The sequence below is a fragment of the Choloepus didactylus genome, chromosome 2, assembly GCF_015220235.1.
Source record: "Choloepus didactylus isolate mChoDid1 chromosome 2, mChoDid1.pri, whole genome shotgun sequence".
Classification (NCBI taxonomy): Eukaryota; Metazoa; Chordata; class Mammalia; order Pilosa; family Megalonychidae; genus Choloepus; species Choloepus didactylus.
The window spans coordinates 78,409,239-78,428,328 of record NC_051308.1 but is presented as its reverse complement, the minus strand read 5'-3'; the positions used below and the strand labels follow the sequence as shown (position 1 = coordinate 78,428,328).

Genomic DNA, 19,090 nt, shown 5'->3' with positions numbered 1-19,090 from the left:
ATAGAGAAGCTGGGACTTAAGAGGATCCCATAATATGGGCAAGATTTCTTTAGAGAGGATTGTTCCCCATATAGAAATTAGCATGAGCAAAAGTACAGATGGAAGTTATAAAATTCAGAGTTCACTTGGGGAGCAGCCATCTACTCTCCCTCTCCTCCTTCCCTATTGTTTTCTTAGACATAGACTCAGGCCTTTGGCTCCTGTGGACCTGGATTCAATCCCAATTCTGCCACTATTAGCAGTGTAATCTTGAAAAATTTACTTAGTCTCTGAGTCACATTCTCTCCATTTGTATTATAAAGATAATTATGTACTTTGCACGTTGGTATAAGGATTTAATGGAATTATGTGTGCAAAGCACCCAGAAAATAGTAGTTTCTTGTTTTTTATTGTTGTTGGTAATAATAGTGGTGATCAGTTGTTTGGCCTATGTGTGTAAATCAGGCCTGAGTTTCTTTTGAAGAGGAAAAAGCAATTGAGTCTCTTGTGGAAATTGGGGCCTTCCAGCAATATCTCATAGTAGATCATTTTTTCCCTCCACTAAATGAAAGGAAAGAGAGATGTGAAGGACAGGTTTTTGGGATAGTACCAAGTTTTCTGCTTTGAAAGGAGACCATGAAGCAAATGAACCCTGCAAGCTGAATAAGTACATGTTCAGCTTGACCTCTGAATGCACAGAACAACAGATTGTTAGAAGTGGCTAACAGCCTGTCTAACCCTAAGGCTGGCAATTCTAGATTTAGAAATGACCAGATTATGAGTTTATTGAAAGTCAGACCACATATCTCACTCATCTCTAAATTCTCAGTGCCTAATACAATACTTTACCTGTAGAAGGCTGTATAAATTTTTGTTAAATGAATGATCTTCGTTTTCTAACAACCTCAGTTCATCCTGTTTGCTCTCTCTTCCTGCTATTGCATATTAGAGCACTTAGAAAATGTGAGAGAATAGAGCCAGAGAAAGTGAAGACGTGATCAAATACAAGAGCGACTTTTGAGTGAGGCAATTCTGGTGATTAAGTAGAGTAGCTTATATTGGACTAACCCTCCTGCCAATAATAAATCTAATCTCTGGACAAGATAATTTAGAAATTTAAAACTGTTTGAGGCTTTGGCCTCAATGAGGTACCTGTTAGACTAAACTTCAGAACTGTAATTGGTTCCAAAGGAAAAAAATTGTCCAAAATACTGGAAATTCATTGTGTCTAAATTATTTTTATAACACTTCCAACTCTCAGAGACAGAATCAAGCACACCTCATATCATATAAATCTCTTAGTAATTTAAATTAAAAATATATGTTACTTGCTTTCTTATTAAAATAAAATGTTTGAAAGCACTGGAGAGCACTGAAAGCAGGGAGAAACTTGAAGGAATAGAACTTTTGAAAGAAATGAATGACACTGGGCATGATTGAGATTTATGTGGCTTTTCTCTCTGCTAGAATTTACCTGCTAGAATAAAACTCAACACTCTCTGGAAGAAAGCAACAGAATACAGAATCTCCACAAATTATCATCCAAAATATCCAATTAAAACAAAATTGCCAGCCCACACATGGTCTCAGTCAACAGTCAACATCGAGTGTCAGTGCTGTGAATGGGTAAGACCTCGGAAGATTCTAGTGAGCCTCAGCCTTGGAGCTGTAGATCCTTGCCCAAATTGCAGATTAGTGAGCAAAATAAATGCTGTGTTTTAAACCACTAATGTCTAGAGTGATTTGTTATACAATCTAGTAACTAAAAGACATTTGGTACCAGAGCTGGAATGCTACTGGAAGGAACTTGAGGATAGGGTTAGTGAAAGCTTCAAGGGCCTTAAAGAGATTGTTAGCAGAAGCCCAGTGGCCCTGAAGAAGGCAACCAGAGAGAGTTTAAAGGAAAATATTATTGGAAGGTGGAGGAAAAGGGACCCTTATTATAAAGATTACCAATAATGTCACTGACAAAAGCATGGAAAAAAGAAGATATACCAAATGAACTGGATGATCTACCTAAGAAGATTTTTAGGCAGCCGACTGCTTTCTTCTCATTATCTATAGTAGAATGCAAGAGAAAGAGATTAGCTAAAGATATACTGTTACATATAAGGGATCCTAGAGTTGCTGAGTTTGAAGATGAAACGGTTTCTCATTCTCAGCTTTTACAGAGGGCAAACAATGCTAAAATTAGGAAAATGCTTGTGTCAGAGAGTAAAGCCAAGGTGGTCATGTCAGGAAAACATGATCTAAAGAAGACACCAAGAGTGTGGCTGTAAAATCCTTTGTTAAGAAACCAGAACGATATAAATCTGCAAGAGCCTCTGTGATGGTTAATTTTATGTGTGAGCTCAACTAGGCCATAGTGCCCAATTGTTTGGTCAAATAGTGTGTTGCTGTGAAGTTATTTTGTAGATGTGATCAACATCTACAATCAGTTGACTTTAAGTAAAGGAGATGATATTCAATAGTATACATAGTGGAACTCATCCTGTTAGTTTGAAGGCCTTAAAAGCAAAAACTGAGGTTTCCTGGAGAACAAAAAAGTAGTGAGACGTGGACTGAAATGGCCTTCAAATTGATCGAGAGAATGGGAGAGAAACCCCAGAGAAGGAAATAATACACATTTAGCCAAGAATTTTACATTGAGGATATCCACAGACCAAAGGTACACTTGGACCTTTATGTAAAAATGCAGTGAATGGTGGTTGGTATTTTTTTTTGGAGATCTTTTTTCCTTTTTCTTGGATGTTTTTGCAGGATGGGGGGCAGGGGGGGAGGGTGGTGGACTTCTGAGACAAGCAGGACTGATTAGGGGAAATATTTATTCATCTGAGAACTGAGGCCAACTCTGATTTGCCCTCACAGAGGGGGGAAAGTTCAATTCAACAATTATTTCTTGATTGCTTCCTGTTTGCAAGGCATACTTTTAGAGAAACTTGCATTTTATGACAGTTTTTGTTTTATTTATGGTTTCTTTCTTTTCTTTTTTTAAAAAAAGTTTTTATTAAACATCTTCTGTGTGCCAGACACTTTAGGTAAAAACCCAAGCATGCAGAAACCAAGCGTAATGAACTGCTCCAAGGTGAATCCTGGGAAAAGTTCAGGGATGCTGAATAAATGTTTGTCTAATGAAAAAAAAGCTAATTGAGCCTACTGATGAGGCGGAGTCATTCAAATTAAGAAGCCACATTTTCCCAATACAGTTGACCCAACTATCTATCTTTGGTCTGTGGTGCCTGCTTCTGCCTCCTCTGAGCTTCCAAGGATTATTCTTCCACAGTCATTGTTTTTAGAGCAATCTCTAGCCTTCTTTAAATTGAAACCTTACCGGTTCACTCTTACTGTGCTCTCAAAGTAGGTTAAGAAAAGAGCATGTCATTAGCAATAATTGAGTGAGGAAATAAAGATTAAAAGAGGGTCATTATTTTGCTGTACCCCCTACAGTGTTTATATTAACATGAACTTGGAAATAGTATACTCTGGAGAGCCAGCAGTTTTCTAAAGCAGCAACTAGTATTTATTGAGCACGTACCATGAGTTAGGCTCTGTTCCAAGTGTTTTCATGTATTAATTCCTTTAATCCCAATCAGAACTCTGTGAGGTGAAGTGCTGTAAATATCCCCATTGTACAGATGAAGGTACCAAGGCACAAAAAGGGTAAGTAACTTACCCAAGGTCATATGGCCAAGCTGTCTAGTTCTAGAGGCTAAACTCTTAGCCACCATGAAAACCCCATCAAGTAAGGAAATAAAGATCCCAAGCAAGAACATGAAGCTGTACCAAACTTTGGGACTAAATTTTTAGTTAACTTGGGATATACAGGATGTTCAGTGGGAGAAGTCCAGGGTGATGAGTTTATGACATAAGGTACTATAATTTGTTTCTTGTTGCTCGTTTGGCATATACTTCTTGTTTCTCCTTTCCCAAGCCCTCATATTTTCCTGAGCATGTATAGTTTAATCTGCCAGAGAATTTTCAAGCCAATTCTGGATGGAAGAGGAAATCCAGAGCATCCAGTTAAGATGCTTAGATGTTGGACCATTGTGACATGAGGACATTAGCACATAGATTTTGAAATTACAACAGTTCCAGGAAACATAGGAATTATGATTATCGTATTTGTGTCATTGATCAGAAGAAGACTGAGTGAGCAGGTGTGAAAGTAGATGTAAATTTCTCACTATTATTAGAAAACAACTGTAACATCTCTTATAGATATAGGGCTGGAATAGCATTTATTGTGCTCTTCTGCCTTTCTTCCTCCATTCTCATCTAATATGTACATTTAAGAAAATTGCTAACTTTTTATAATCCTGGCATTATAAACTTGCTCTAGCTCCCCATCTCTAGCTAATTGATTCCTTTTCAAGCCACTTCTATTAATTATAAATATAACCTTGCAGCAGATTTTCTGTCTGCAAGGCTTGGAAAAACTAGAATAGGACCAATGAGTTCTTAAAATGGAAAAATCGACAGGATCAATAAAATTGAGATGCTTAAAGCAGGTTTAGCCTATTGATTTTTGAGATATCCTGGCTCTAAAATCTGGAAATGTGTGTGCATGGGTGTGTGTGGATTGCTTTAGGTCAAAAGTGAGGAGCAGGGATCAAAAGCATGTCATGGTAAATGGTGTGTCTTCATTGAGATGGAGCTGCCTCCAAAATACTCTTGCCCTTCTCTAAGGAATAAAATGCTGAAAATATCACCAAAGCATTGCTTCCACCCCAGCTCTATTTTGACTAGCACTGCCTGCAACTGTTTACACGGAGAGAACAGGGAGCAGGTTCGGAATGAGGAGTCAGCCTCCTGTTCCTGACGTGCATTTTAATAAGCCACCTGACAAGATCAAAAGAAAGAAAAGAAAGATTGTGAACAGGTGTGAGGGAGCTGGAGGAAGATGTCCTGCTTCTTCCCTTCAATCAAGTTGGCCCGTTGTTCTGCTAACAGGACTCTCTGCCTTGTAACCGTGGCTGTGCTAATTGCCTTCCGTGTGCACTTTAATAAAGGGGGCCCCAAGTCCCAAAGTGCTTCCCCTGTGCTTTAAACAAAAGGAAAACTGGATTTCTATAATGGTCGCTTCACTGTCATAAACCGAAATGCTCCATTTGTCCGCGCAGAGGCCCGCTGGCGAGTGCCATTTCTGATGGCTGCATCGCCGTGGAAATATGTGACACATTTGTTGATGAGTTGTCTGTTTCCAGATGGACGTATTCATTCCCGGCATCTGTCTTTGAAAAATTTGACAGACCCTTTTTAAGTATTTGCTCATATAAATTGTGGTTTATCTAAAGGTCTTGCTGGCTTTTTTTGTTTTATGCTATGATGGATTTTGTGCAGTGTGTTGTGTAAGAAATAATGATAGCTCTGGCTTTGTAGTCTGGGCTGTTTGTTTTTTCTTTTGTTATTCCTCTAACACACTGTTAGCTAGTCAGTGTGGTTGTTAATGATACCCTAAAACCATCCTCCTAAATTAGTGATGATTTTGTCTTGATGTAAGAAAAGTCTGTGTTTGGTATAGTGCTACTTTGAAAGTCATGTAGTAGTGTTTCCATTTCATCAAAAGAAAATATTAGAAAAATATTAATAGTTTGTCTACTACCGTCAATTCAGTTGCATTTCCCAGAGGAATAAGAAGAAAATGAAAACTCAGTATTGGTAGGCTGCTCGGAAAGCGTCCACCCTGGGCTGTGGCTTGGCAGATAGGAGCGGACTGTGGGCACAGCAAAGGCGGCTCCTTCCTGGGGAAGATCTGTTGATCTGAAGTGGGCAGAGGGCCGTCGGGTCTTTCAGTAAGTTCTGCATAGTCTTAAAATGTTGGGCTCCTCTCCAATGTATCAAGCAACTGCTTGGGTCCTATGGGCAAAATCACAGATTCTACTGGAATTATGTTAAATATAAGTACCAAGATTCTTTATAATTCAATAGCAGAGGCTCTCCATTAGCAATTAATATCAAAATTTAGTTTAGTTAAATATCAGTAATTTTCCCATAGTCAACAGCGGATATAAATATTACTGTCTCATCTTTGACTTTTATTTTTTTGTCTTTATTTTTATTCCCATATAATTATATTGGAAGCATAATTTGTCAGTGTCTTTATTTCTTCTAATTAACAATTGCTTTTCCAACAACTGAGCAAATGATTTTAACTGTGTCGATTTTATTAGCTTACTTTCATTTTTTTTCTCTTCTGAGTACCAGATTCTAACATGAAATTCTTTTGTGTTGTAATTGTGGATCAGAATCCATTGATTAACTTGCTAACATATTTAGGACTTGGTAATCCTAAAGGGCTCATTACCTTAACATCATACTAATCTTTCTAATTTCTTTAGAAGAAAGCAGATTCAATAACTACCTTGAATTGTTCAGTGGAAAAAAACAATTGGCTTAGCCACGACATGGAGTCTTTATCCAGATATTCAGGCATTCACAAGGATGATAATTTTGAGAAACATTTGAATAGCATAACTTCTTGGAGAAATGTAATTGTAACAACCATCTTTGTGGGTAATGTGTTAAAAGATAGTATAAGAAAGCTTGAAACTACATTAGCAAGTGGTGTTATAAACAGTAAGGCAAGAAATTATATATGAATAGAGTCATTGTACCCAGTGAATCATAGGCACTAAGAAAAATATATTACAACTTCCTGAACTGGAGTACAGACTCTCTTAGTGACAGACATTTGTCTGTCGGGTAAGCCTACATCATAATTAGACATCACCAAGTGCCGTGAGATATGTAATCCTCAGTTTGTTGATTGATGAGTGTTTTCAAATTCCATAGTTCCTGTGATTTTTCCCCCACAAGATGGATTAAAGATGACTGAAAATTATACCTATTTTTTACCTTAGTGTTCCCAGGTCAATTCCTGTTAACAAGAATCTGATGAAAATATCATCATCATCACCAAACCACTACCTGGAGAACTTGAGCTGCAAGTTTTCCTGAGTTTGTGTTGTGAAATGTATTGCTATAGGAATTTATTGAACTCTACAGGGGCGTTGTGAGGATTAGGCCCCATCTATGACCAATGATTCTCTCCAGGCTATTAGATACATCGATACATGGCTCTTCATACTTGTGACTTTACAGAGAGATTAAAGTGTGTGTATGTATACGTGTGTGTGTATGTATTACATATAAAGTAGTTGGAGGCTGCTCCAACTTTAATATGAAGATAAAAAAAAGGAAATTTTCCATCTCCAGTTGTTTATATCTGTGTGTTTATCAATACAACCCCCTAGTCTTTAATGACACTTTATTTTTCCAAAAGACAGAAATTAAGATGTGAATGCACTACAGAAAATTGCTGCCATGGGTATTTTGAGCTAATATTCAACCAAGGAAAAGTAAGAATACTATCCTCAATCTTCCATTAGACCATTATGTGATATGTCCCAGTGTATGTAGATCCCAAATAATCTACAATAACCTCCGTTTCCACTACCAACTTTTATGCCCTCTGTGAATTAAACAGTGACATTTTTACTACCTGCATTCATGGTGCTGAGCTTTTCCCAGTAGACGGAGGAGAGCACTGCATAAAAAGATCCAATATACCCGATTAAGCTTTTTTCACATTGTTTCAAATGAACTAAATATGAAGGCAGCAAGGGAAAGACTCGAACGAATTAAACTGTTGGGCTTTCCTAACTGATATTTTCCTGCCATTGTGAAAAAAATAAAAAAAATAAAAAAAATGTTTTCCTTTTTTGGTACACAGATGAGTATAGGATCAAACCGGTGGAAGAGGTCAAATACATGAAAAATGGAGCAGAAGATGAGCAGAAAGTAGCAGCCAGGAACCAAGAAAACTTGGTAAGAATTTAATTTCTCATATAATAATGAATTTTGGTGACGCTATGGTAATAAAATCTGCACTGCACGTTTAAAGTGCAAGTTACACACTGATGAGATTTCTTGAAAATGCTATAGCTATTTATAGCTTGCCTGGAAGCTGCACCATTTCTCCTGTATCCTGTTTGCCTTTGAAAAAGCCCTTCTTGAAACTTGATAGAGAATACTCCAGGGAAAATACAGCAAAATTATTAACGTCGTAAAATAGTTAAATTTAAAGGCTATGGTATGAAGTAGGATTGAGATTTATGGGATAGGGATTGTTTGGTGTTCTTGTTTTTGTTTCTGTTTTTGTTTTTAACTCCACCTACTCATTTAACTCTTATCCAAGTCAGGATAAATGATTAAGTTTCATTATTCTGGGCATGCAGTATTGTTGAGGAAGTTGTCTTTCAAAGGAAAATAGTATACTTTTAAGAAGGTCTTAAGATAGGTCTTTATTCAAAGAGTCATTGCTTCATATTCATGACGCCAAAGGTACTGTGGGTTTTGAGTTTATGTTAGAATGATAATGTTCTGAAGAAAGAAGTTAGAAACCTCTTTATTTGCTATGAATCAATATACATGTTCCACCTTACCATTCTATCTCTATTAAAACATTTAGTTAATTTTCATATTAGCTGCTTTCTTTAAAGAGGTTACAAATTGTTAAGGATATGCATTTCTTCAGTTGGGTTGGAGCAAAATTGTTTTTATATTTTATTATTAGATTAATTATTTGGTATCTTTTATCATATTTGAGTGGATGTGTTGCTAAGAAGCTTGCAATATCATAAAATATTTTCACATCACTTGAACTCCTTTTTCCATTATGTGCTTTGTTTTTTTTTTTTTGTTTTTTTTTTTTTAATTCAGTTTTATTGAAATATAGTCACATACTATACAATCATCCATGGTATACAATCAAGTGTTCACAGTATGATCATATAGTTTTGCATTCATCACCACAATCTATTTCTGAACATTTTCCTTACATCAGAAAGAATCAGAATAAGAATAAAAAATAAAAGTAAAAAATGAACACCCAAACCATCCTCCCCATCCCACCCTATTTGTCATTTAGTTTTTGTCCCCATTTTTCTACTCATCCATCCATACACTAGATAAAGGGAGTGTGATCCACAAGGTTTTCACAATCACACTGTCACCCCTTGTAATCTACATTATTGTACAGTTGTCTTCAGGAGTCCAGACTACTGGACTGGAGTTTGGTAGTTTCAGGTATTTACTTCTAGCTATTCCAATACATTAAAACCTAAGAGGTGTTATCTATATAGTGCATAAGAATGTCCACCAGAGTGACCTCTCGACTCCATTTGGAATCTCTCAGCCACTGAAACTATTTCGTCTCATTTTGCATCCCCCTTTTGGTCAAGAAGATATTCTCAATCCCACGATGCCGGGTCCAGATTCATGCCCGGGAGTCATATCCTGCATTGCAAGGGAGATTTATACCCATGGGCGTCAGGTCCCACGTAGAGGGGAGGGCAGTGAGTTCACCTTGATTTGTTTTGTTTTTAATTTCTTCCACAACAGAGGAAGCTAACAGTGTTCACAAGTATTTGTCATGTTCCATGATATGCTGATGAATATAATATTCTAGTTTTTTGCCTCGATCCTTTTCTAAACATATGATCTACACCTTGAAATACTTAAGTTTCAACAATTGAATGGTTTAGATTATTTTGAAGACAAGAAAATACTCTATATCATAAAATTTTGCTTCATAAATTGGATTTAGATTTTAAAGTATCACTCAGGTCATAGAAGTTTATTATACCTATAGTGATGAAATTTTTTAACATTAACACAAATTCAGGAATAGGTAACATGACTAAATAGTTAATATTGTATTTTTACATGAATGTTTTTGAATGAATAAATAGAAATCTTGAGTAGTTAAAACATCAGTAGTCATTTTTCTACTTTATTTTAAAAAAAAACGAAATTTTTCCTTGCTTGATATACTTTATGGTTGAGTTATAAATCTCATATTTAATAATATTCCTGTTAGAGGTTAGAGAGATATTGGTAAGCAGTCTGGCAGTGGCTGCTCCTTGGAGCTAATCCCTGATGTGTGTCTCCACTTCATATGCTTGTTTATCTGGGATCCTAAAGGAAGCAACTACTTTATCTTATAGTTTGCTTTTCCTAAATGTGCTCTCATCATATTTAGGGCAATGTAACCTTTTTATTTCTCTGTCAGTTTTGCAGTCTGTCAGCTACTTGGTGCCAGTATATCCTTTATTGTCCCTGTGGTTAGAATCTGTGCTAGTGCTTTTCTATGCAGATCGAAGCTCTGGTTGTTCTAACTTACTTGTAGATTATCCAAGACAACCTCATGTCCCCTTACTCTGTCACCCAGACAGGGTCCAGGCCACCAGCAGGAAGGGGAAATGGTTCACATGGGGAATGTGGAATAAATGCTTCTTTTTGATTGTGAGTGTTTACGACTGTTTTTCAAAATTAAGTGCTTTTCAGCTGTTAAAGAGGCTGAAAAGGAGATCAGAGTTCAATTGGAGGTATGAAGAAAATGGACTTGGTTAAGACTGGGCTAGATCAGACTAAAGGGTAGAGGATGATATCGACCGTGTTTTAAAACTTTGGCTTCTGTGTGGGACCAAAGGAAGAGATGTTTATTGGGTACAAAATCTGTATTTTCTGTAGCACATTATATGATTTAACTTGTGTGGTTAGTTTACTCAAATACCATAATTATATGGAACCTTAAATAGGGGTGAGATCTGGTTGGTTTATTCAGATTAATGTGGAGCCCAGATATATCCCAGAGTAATCTGGGTAGAGAATAAAATGTATTTGCAAAGCCCCCTTGAGAGACTGGGGAAGGATGTGCATTCATCACCATAATCAATTTTTGCACATTTTCACTACTCCAAAAAAAAAGTAAAAATAAGAATAAAAAGAAAAGTAAAAAAGAACACCTAAAATATCCCACAACCCTCCTTCCCTACTATTATTCATTTACTTTTTGTCTCCACCTGGGGAATTCCTGATATTCTTGCAAGTATTAGGGACTACCAGTTTAGTAGGCCGAGCCCTTGATCTTGGGGCTTGCCCTTATGAAGCTTGTTACTGCAAAGGAAAGGCTAAGCCTACTTATGATTGTGCCTGAGAGTCACCCCCAGAGAACCCCTTTTGTTGCTCAGATGTGGCCTCTCTCTCTAAGCCAACTCTGCAGGTAAACTCACTGCCCTCCCCACTACACGGGACATGACTCCCAGAGATGAGCCTGGCCCTGGCATCATGGGATTGAGAACATCTTCCTGACCAAAACGGGGAAAAGAAATGAAACGAAATAAAGTTTCAGTGGCTAAGAAAGTTCAAATAGAGTCAAGAGGTCATTCTGGAGGTTACTCTTATGCATTATATAGATATCCCTTTTTAGTTTTTAATTTATTAGAATAGCTAGAAGGAAATACCTGAAACTATTGAACTGCAATCCAGTATCCTTGATTCTTGAAAACATGTTTATAAATGTATAGTTTATACTGTGTGACCATGTGATTGTGAAAACCTTGTGGCTCACACTCCCTTTTCCAGTTATGTACAGATGAATAGGAAAAAGGGGACAAAAAGTAAATGAATAATAGTGGGGGAGGAGGGTTGTGGGATATTTTGGGTGTTCTTTTTTACTTTTCTTTTTATTCTTATTTTTACTTTTCTTTTGGAGTAGTGAAAATGTGCAAAAATTGATTATGGTGATGAATGCACAACTATATGATGATACTGTGAATAATTTGTACTCTTGGATGATTGTATGGTATGTGAATGTATTTCAATAAAGTTGCATTTAAAAAATTAAATGCTTTCCGATTACCTGGTGTTGTGTCTCCTGCCCCATCCTTTGAGGTGCATAGTCAAATACTGACCATTCATGTTGCTTGAGAAAACAAATACTCTCATGAATTTGAAGCTCACATTGGAAGGTGGATAAAATAGATTTGATAGCTGTTTATTTTACACCCTTTAACGTAATCTAAGTCAAGAAGGTCTTATGTTACAAAGAATGATATTTAAATGTTAGTTGAGGTCTTTTAAAAGGCTTCTTTTTTTTAAACTCAAACTGCTGAAGCAAGGTGCTCTGCAGACACAGCCAAGGCAGGATGGCGTGCGTGCTGGTCAAGACTGTGAGCTCTGGAGGCAGAAACCTCCTGGGTTCACATCCCAGTTTTGCCGCTTGCCAATCAATGACTTACTCAACTTCTCTAAACTTCCCATTCCACCAAAATGGGGATGGGACGGTGCCTCAAAATGCTGTTGTGAGGATTCCATGAGAAGATCTCTGTAAGACATTGAGTGTGGTGCCTGGTACACGAGAACACCTAGTAAGGGTTAGGCATATCGTATAACACAAAAGGAAAGAATAAAGAGTGTTAGAGTCTGTGTCTTTTCCCCTTTTCCTTTATTTTAATTGGTGAGAGATTTGTGAATGGATGCTTTAGGCTAATGCTAGTGTTACATGGATTCTGAAAACCCTTGCTCTGAGACTATTTAAACTAGTATGTTTTGCGCACCCATAGTGTACAAGGCACTTAATACATACTGAGAGGCATACAGGGTATTTGAAGTCACTGACATCAAGGAACTTACAATAAAGCTGCAAGAACAATTCAATTTAACCAGTATTTATTGATTGTCTCCTGTGTGCAAGGTACTACTAGACTGCATGGAAACACAAAAATAAGGAAATCACAGAGCTTCACCTCAAGGTACTTGTGTTCCATTGGGCAAGATATGTATCAGATGACTATAAATAAAACAGGGTAAGATTGAGTCTGAGAGGGGAAAGCAAAATGCTACAGACATTCAGAGGAGGCAGAGATTGTGTCTATTGAAGTGTCAGGACCTATTTCTTAAAAGAGCTGGCTCTTAAGATGGGCCTTTAAGGGCAGAATGCGAGTGCCCCAGACAGAAGTAACAGAGATGGAAAGTGCAAGATGTGTTTAACAAAAAGCAAATTGTCCATTTTGATTGGGGGGTGTGGGGGAAGGGAAGGTGTCAGTAGAGAAACAGTGGAAAATTAGAAAGAAACATAAATAATGTATAGAGCCTTGATGTCTGGGCCAAGAAGTCTGAAATTAATTCCGTGGATATAAGGGAGCCTTTGGAGGTTTTTAAGTGAGAGATTGGCAGGTTGAGACCAAGATTCAGGAAAGTTTATGTGGCAGCAGCAGGTGTAATGTGGATTGGTATGGAGAGCTCAACTGGGAGACTGTAACAGTTTTTGCAAGAGTCAGTGAGACCTGAATCAAAGTGGTGGCAGGGAGAATAGAAAGGATTTGGGAAAGATTGTAGAAGTAGAAGAAATAATATTTGAGAACGAGTTAAATATTAAATGCAGACAGAGGAATCAGGAGACAATGGTAATACCAAGAGATTTTGAGTGCCTGGAAGGCTGACTGGTTAGTGAGAATAAATACTGAACCCACTGAAATGGTGAAACAGTAGGAAGATTCTGTTTAGGAAAATGTAAGGAGTTCATTCATTCATTCATTATTCATTCTTGCCCACCCTTAAAAACCTCATAATATTGTGCACAGAAGAGAAAGTTAAACTGTTGCTCGCACAACAATGTGGTAAGTGCACTAAGAAAACACCTGTGGCCACCAGGTTCTTAGGCTCTGTGCTCTGAGGGACTCAAAGTCGCTTCAGACATGGGTCCCACTCAAAGGAGCTCACTTTCTGGTGGCATCTAGAAAGCATGTGACCTATGTGACCATAATTCAAGGTATAATGTGAAGTAAAGGTTGGTTTTGAACAAAGTTTTCACAACTTGCCGAACATCCAAGTGGTGAAGACTAGCAAAGTGTGGAAATGAGGGTCTGGAGCCCAGGAGCATTGCTTGAGACCTGTTAAGCTATTAGGTGTGTTGAATATGCTTTTGATTTTTTGCTTGAATGAATGAATGAATAGGAGAAGTTGGACCTAGAAATGTACATTTAGGTTGATGAGTTGATAGTCAAACGCATGGGAATGAATGCAGGAGCCAAAAGAAAGAGAAGAGATGATGACCAAAGAAATTCCAAGGGATTCCAAGGTTCACTTGTACATAGTCTGTGCCCCCCCAGAAAGCTTGTCTTGCCATTGCCCTCTTTGCTCACAATGTCCTTGCCCCATTGGTCTTCTTTCAGTTCTTCTAAGGCTGGAATGCCTGCACACATTGGACCCTCAACACTTGCTGTTCCTTCAGCCTGGAGAGTCCCTTATTCCCTTCACGCACACACCCCTACCTCCCTTATTTTTGCCTGGCTTACTCTTCTTCCTTCTGGAGACCACAGCCTATCACCATCTGGGGGAAGCCTGTCAGACCTCACCAACTAGGTTAGTTCTCCTTTATTCATTCTGACTACCTTTGTGTTCTCCTTTACAGTTCTCAGCATGCTATTTTGGAATGATTATTTGTAAGTAGTTTGTTTGTTTGATCCTCTTTTAGGCTATAAGCTCATGAGGTCAAAGACTTTATCTTTTCTGTTTTTAGTTGAATGTCTATTACCCAACAGTGCATGGCATCTGGTCGTTGCTCAATTAAACAGTTAAGAAGTCACTAGAGACCTTTGACTGCTATTTCTGTGGGTGGTGGAGATCATTTTGGTTTTCTGAGGTGAATGATGAATCATTTATGTGGCAGTCATTTGCGTACTCTCAGGACAAAGATAAGTGTTTATCCCCGTTTTCATCATTACTTAATGTCCATATATTTCACTTAACTTCTCTCAGACTTTAATTCCTACTTAAGGAAGTTGTGGTGTGGAGGAGTAGCATTGGCTTGGAAGATTATATGTAGATAGATAATGGTATGGATCCTAGCTTGCCCATTTCTAGCTTTATAATTTTGGCCAAATATCTTAAACTTTCAAGTTCCTCATCTAGTACCTGAGGATAACAAAATTATTAACATATTAGAAAGAAGTAATAGGAGAATATGTTTAGGATCTTAGCAAGAAGAAACTTTTTTATGACACAGAAAGCAAAAGCTTCATTAAAAAAAACTAGTTTATTTCATTACATCAAAACTAAATACTTCTGTAAAACAGAATACTCCACACACAAAAAAAAAAGTAGCTAAGAGATAGGCTACAGTTCTTTATAAATCCAAGGTATTAATCCTGTACCTTTTATCTGTCATAAGGAAAAGAAAATCCATTAGGAAAATAAGTAATGAAATGAACAGATGGTTCACAATGGAGGATATTGGGCAGTAAGCCCATGGAAAGATATTCCACATCACTAGGCTAGTGGATACTCTCTAGAGCTGCTTGAATGCCATTGTAATTATGTGATTTGGTTAAATAATGTGTAAATTAATGAAACATGAATGTAGAAAGAGCTGTTTGGGTGAAAATGAAATTGAATTCTTTGGAAAGTGTTGATGAAGGTAAATTACTAAAAGTTTGCTGTTAAATTCAATTCAATTGAATTCTGCACCCAGATTATTTCGTAAGAGTCTTTTACATTCTCACTTCACTTAAGAAACCAAAACAGGGAATCTTAGCTGCGCATTAAGGGTGTGGTTATGTAGGAAGTGGATATAGCGCCCCAATCAGTAGTTCCTTATTTAACACCTTACATCAAAAGATTGTAGAATAAATACACTTCTGTATATTTTTAGATAAAATAATATGCTTAATGTGTGAATTCATTTTTATGATGTCCTGCTTTAACTCACTTTATTGTTTAATTACCAGTCTAGATCGTGTAGTCCAATATGGCTTTTATTGTGATCAGGGAAATGCAAGTTAAAACAAGATCCCATTTTTTGCACACATTACATTGGCAAAACTCTAATTTTGATAATACCAGATTTTGGCATTGTAGGAAAATATATATTCTCATACTAATGGTAAAGTGTATCGCAAGGCAATTTACAGGTAGCTCGTAAAGTTTAAACATGCACAACCATGACCCAGCTTTTCCATATCCAAGCACTTGCCCGTTTGCATGAAGAAATTTGCACAAGACTGTTTCACTGCAGCACCGTTTATAAGAGTGAAAAATTGAAAATAACCTTCATGCTTGTTCCGGTTTGCTAATGCTGCTGTTAAGCAAAATACCAGAAACTGATTGGCTTTTATAAATGAGGTTTATTTGGTTACACAGTTACAGTCTTAAGCCCATAAAGAGTCCAAGGTTAGGTATCAATAGAGTAACTTCACTGAAGAATGGCCATTGGTATCAGGATAACCTCTGTTAGCTTGGGAGGCATGCCGCTGGCGTCCGCTTGCTCCCAGGTTGCATTTCCTAATGGCGTTCTCCAAAATGATGCTCTTGGGGCGTTTTGTTCTCTCTTAGCTGCAGTTCCTCTTCAAAATATCACTCAGTTGCTCTTAGGGTATCTGTCCTCTCTTAGCTTCTCCGGAGCAAAAGTCTGCTTTCAAAGGCTGTCTCCAAAATGTCTCTGTAAACTGCAGCTTCTCTCTCAGCTCCTGTGCGCTCTTCCAAGTGCCCCTCTTGGCTGTAGCAAGCTCGCTCCTTCTGTCTGAGCTTATATAGTGCTCCAGTAAACTAATCAAGGCCCATGCTGAATGGGCGGGGCCACACCTCCATGGAAATTATCCAGTTAGAGTTATCACCTACAGTTGGGTGGGGCACATCTCCATGGAAACACTCAAAGAATTACAATCGAATCAACACCAATACCTCTGCCCACACAAGATTGCATCAAAGATAATGACATTTTGGGGGACATAATGCATTCAAACTGGCACAATGCTGAACAGTAGGGAATGGTATAGTTGTACTATACTAGACTGCAATTAAAAAGAATGAGTAGAGCTATATGACCTGTCATGGAAAAACCATGCAAGTTATAGAATGAATATCAGTAATATAATACTATTTATGTTTCTTTAAATGAAACAAAACAGAAATACTGTACATTTTCTATGGGTACCTATATATGTCCATGAATTTATAAAAATTCTAGGATGTATGTGTCCCAAACTAATAACTGTGTTTGCCTGAGTTGTTTGGGGACTTAAGCACTAAGGCTCAGTTTCCTGCTCTGCAGAATGGGGGTCATAATTGAACTCACCTCAGCAGGAAATTTTGAAAATTAAATAAGATTGCTTATTAAGCTCTTAGCAAAATCCCTGGTATAGGAAATGCCATTGTTGGCTCTTGTTCCTGTTACTTTAATTTGTGGATTTGGGATGGGTGAGAGGGGATGAGAGAATTGGGTTGGTGGTCAAACCGGACCGTTATCCTTAAACATAATTCTTTTAACTTTTTCAAGGAAATTATATGAATATTTTATTTGTGTGATTTAAAATTTATTTTTTAAAGGGGGATAACAACAGAACTCCGATTTTGACTACTTGGGAATCTATGAATCATGTAAATACCCTCATTTTAGTCAATCTCCTATGCCTGATTTACAGATGAAGGACAAGGTAGTTAGAAGGAAGCTCAAGGATTGATTACCCAGCTTCACTTTAAGTAGGTTAACAGTTTTACATATAAATAATTTTAAGGGAGATTTATTCCAGACTTAGCAGGATTCAGTCCCCTTAGTTTCCCCAAACTTAATATCCTGACAAAATAAAGAGCATTCAGGTTTTAGTTTTGAAAATCTCCTTCTAACCATATACTAAAACATTATCTTGTTTTCCTTAATTACATTTGTCATTCTCAAATTGTCCTCCCTTATGAGTTATTAAATCATTTGATGGATTTTGGGGGGTATGTATTTCCTAGATTTACATGTATTACAGTGATTTTTGATTTGTGTAAATGAGAAGGTTCTTTTTGAACAAGATGACATATGTCATGGTTGGGTGAACTTTTGGTTTCAATCTTATCCATAGAGTTGAAGGCTGATTTGAAACACTCTTGTCTACATCACCAATTCCTGAGTACAATCAGAAGACAAATCAAAAAGAGTGCTTTTGCAGGAGAGGAGGATGGAATCAAGCTTTGGGTATAACTGAGTCCTCCTCCTGCCGTCAAGTTTATGAGAGTTCCCATACCTTTCTGCAGTGCATTAGATTTCCAATAAATGTCAGGACATCCGGCTGTTAGAGATGGGGTCGTGGAGATTAGGAGACATCCTTGTGAAGAGGAAATGTTCCAGAGACCCACTAGATCTCTCTTTGGAGCAGTAGCACACAGCTGCTGAAAGCTGAGAAGCAGCCCTTGCCTATCTAATGTGCCAAGGTTGAAGCAGTCCCTGGTAAGGGGCTAATGTTCTCCAAAGCATTGAACTGATTGACCGTTTATAACACAAAGCAGAGAATATTCTGGATTTCCATTCAGGAACTGGAAGTTAAAAGGAAAGCTAAGTGCTCACGACCAGTCACCATATTACTTTAATGTTGGAGTTTATCTTGTGAGGAATATGTGCATGTGAATAAAAGTTGTAAATAGAATAAGATATTTACATTCCTAAAAAGATGTTCTCTTAATGAGGAACTCACTAAGTCAATTTGAACTCTTACCTTTTTTTTTTTTTTTTAAACAAATTCTACCATGTTTACTTTTCCTGTGATTCTGTAGAGCAGCTACAGAATCAAGTTGTTCTGGTGGTCTTACAAATGACTGTTTACCTTTGTGTGCCCATCCTCAAATGGAAGGTCAAGTAATTATTTTTAGAAATGGAAAAATGCAAAAGACCCTGACATTGAATTGTTCCAATCTCCCAAGCCTTTCAACCATCCCTAGCACTCTTGAGAATAAGATAAAATAGACTGACAAAATAAGGCTGATATTACAGACAAAATGTCAAGCTGTATGGAAGACCTCTTCTCTTCACCTCCCTCTCTCCAGGTTGGATTTGAGCTCAGGCTGGGGCTGGGTTGTAGGGTTGTGGGGGGAGGACTGGACTTGAGGAAAATATTTTCTACTTTGGAAGTCTTCTAGAAGATGGAGGACATGGAGAAAGAGTGTGGAAATAGAGAGTGGTCCTGGGTATTTGTTTTAGACAAGAGACATCCTTTCTTAGAGCAGCTTTACAAATGTCATTTTAGCACCAGACCCATCCTCCCACAGCATTGTTTCCTGGGTCTAAGCAAGAGACAGTACCTACTTCCCTTGAAGAGTTACCGTCATGGATCACCTCAGTCTCCCACAAAGAAAGGGTGGTATTAAAAGGTATACTCAATTTCAGTATACACAGAAATCAGTGATTCCAAGGTGGTTTTTGGAGCAACAACCACAGACATCCAAAGAACTAGGTAAAGCAGAACATGGCTGTAACCCTATTTCAAATAGTTTTTTCTCGTTTCCATAC

General features: G+C 37.6%; 1 protein-coding gene across 1 annotated transcript in view; it reads left to right on the top strand.

Moving 5' to 3' along the window:
• Positions 1–19,090, top strand: part of C2H1orf21 (chromosome 2 C1orf21 homolog) — a 247,779-nt gene that overhangs the window by 122,562 nt on the left and 106,127 nt on the right. Inside the window, exon 3 of the mRNA XM_037825181.1 lies at positions 7,712–7,806. Coding sequence (XP_037681109.1) covers positions 7,712–7,806 — 95 coding nt within the window. The remainder of the gene's footprint in view (positions 1–7,711; positions 7,807–19,090) is intronic.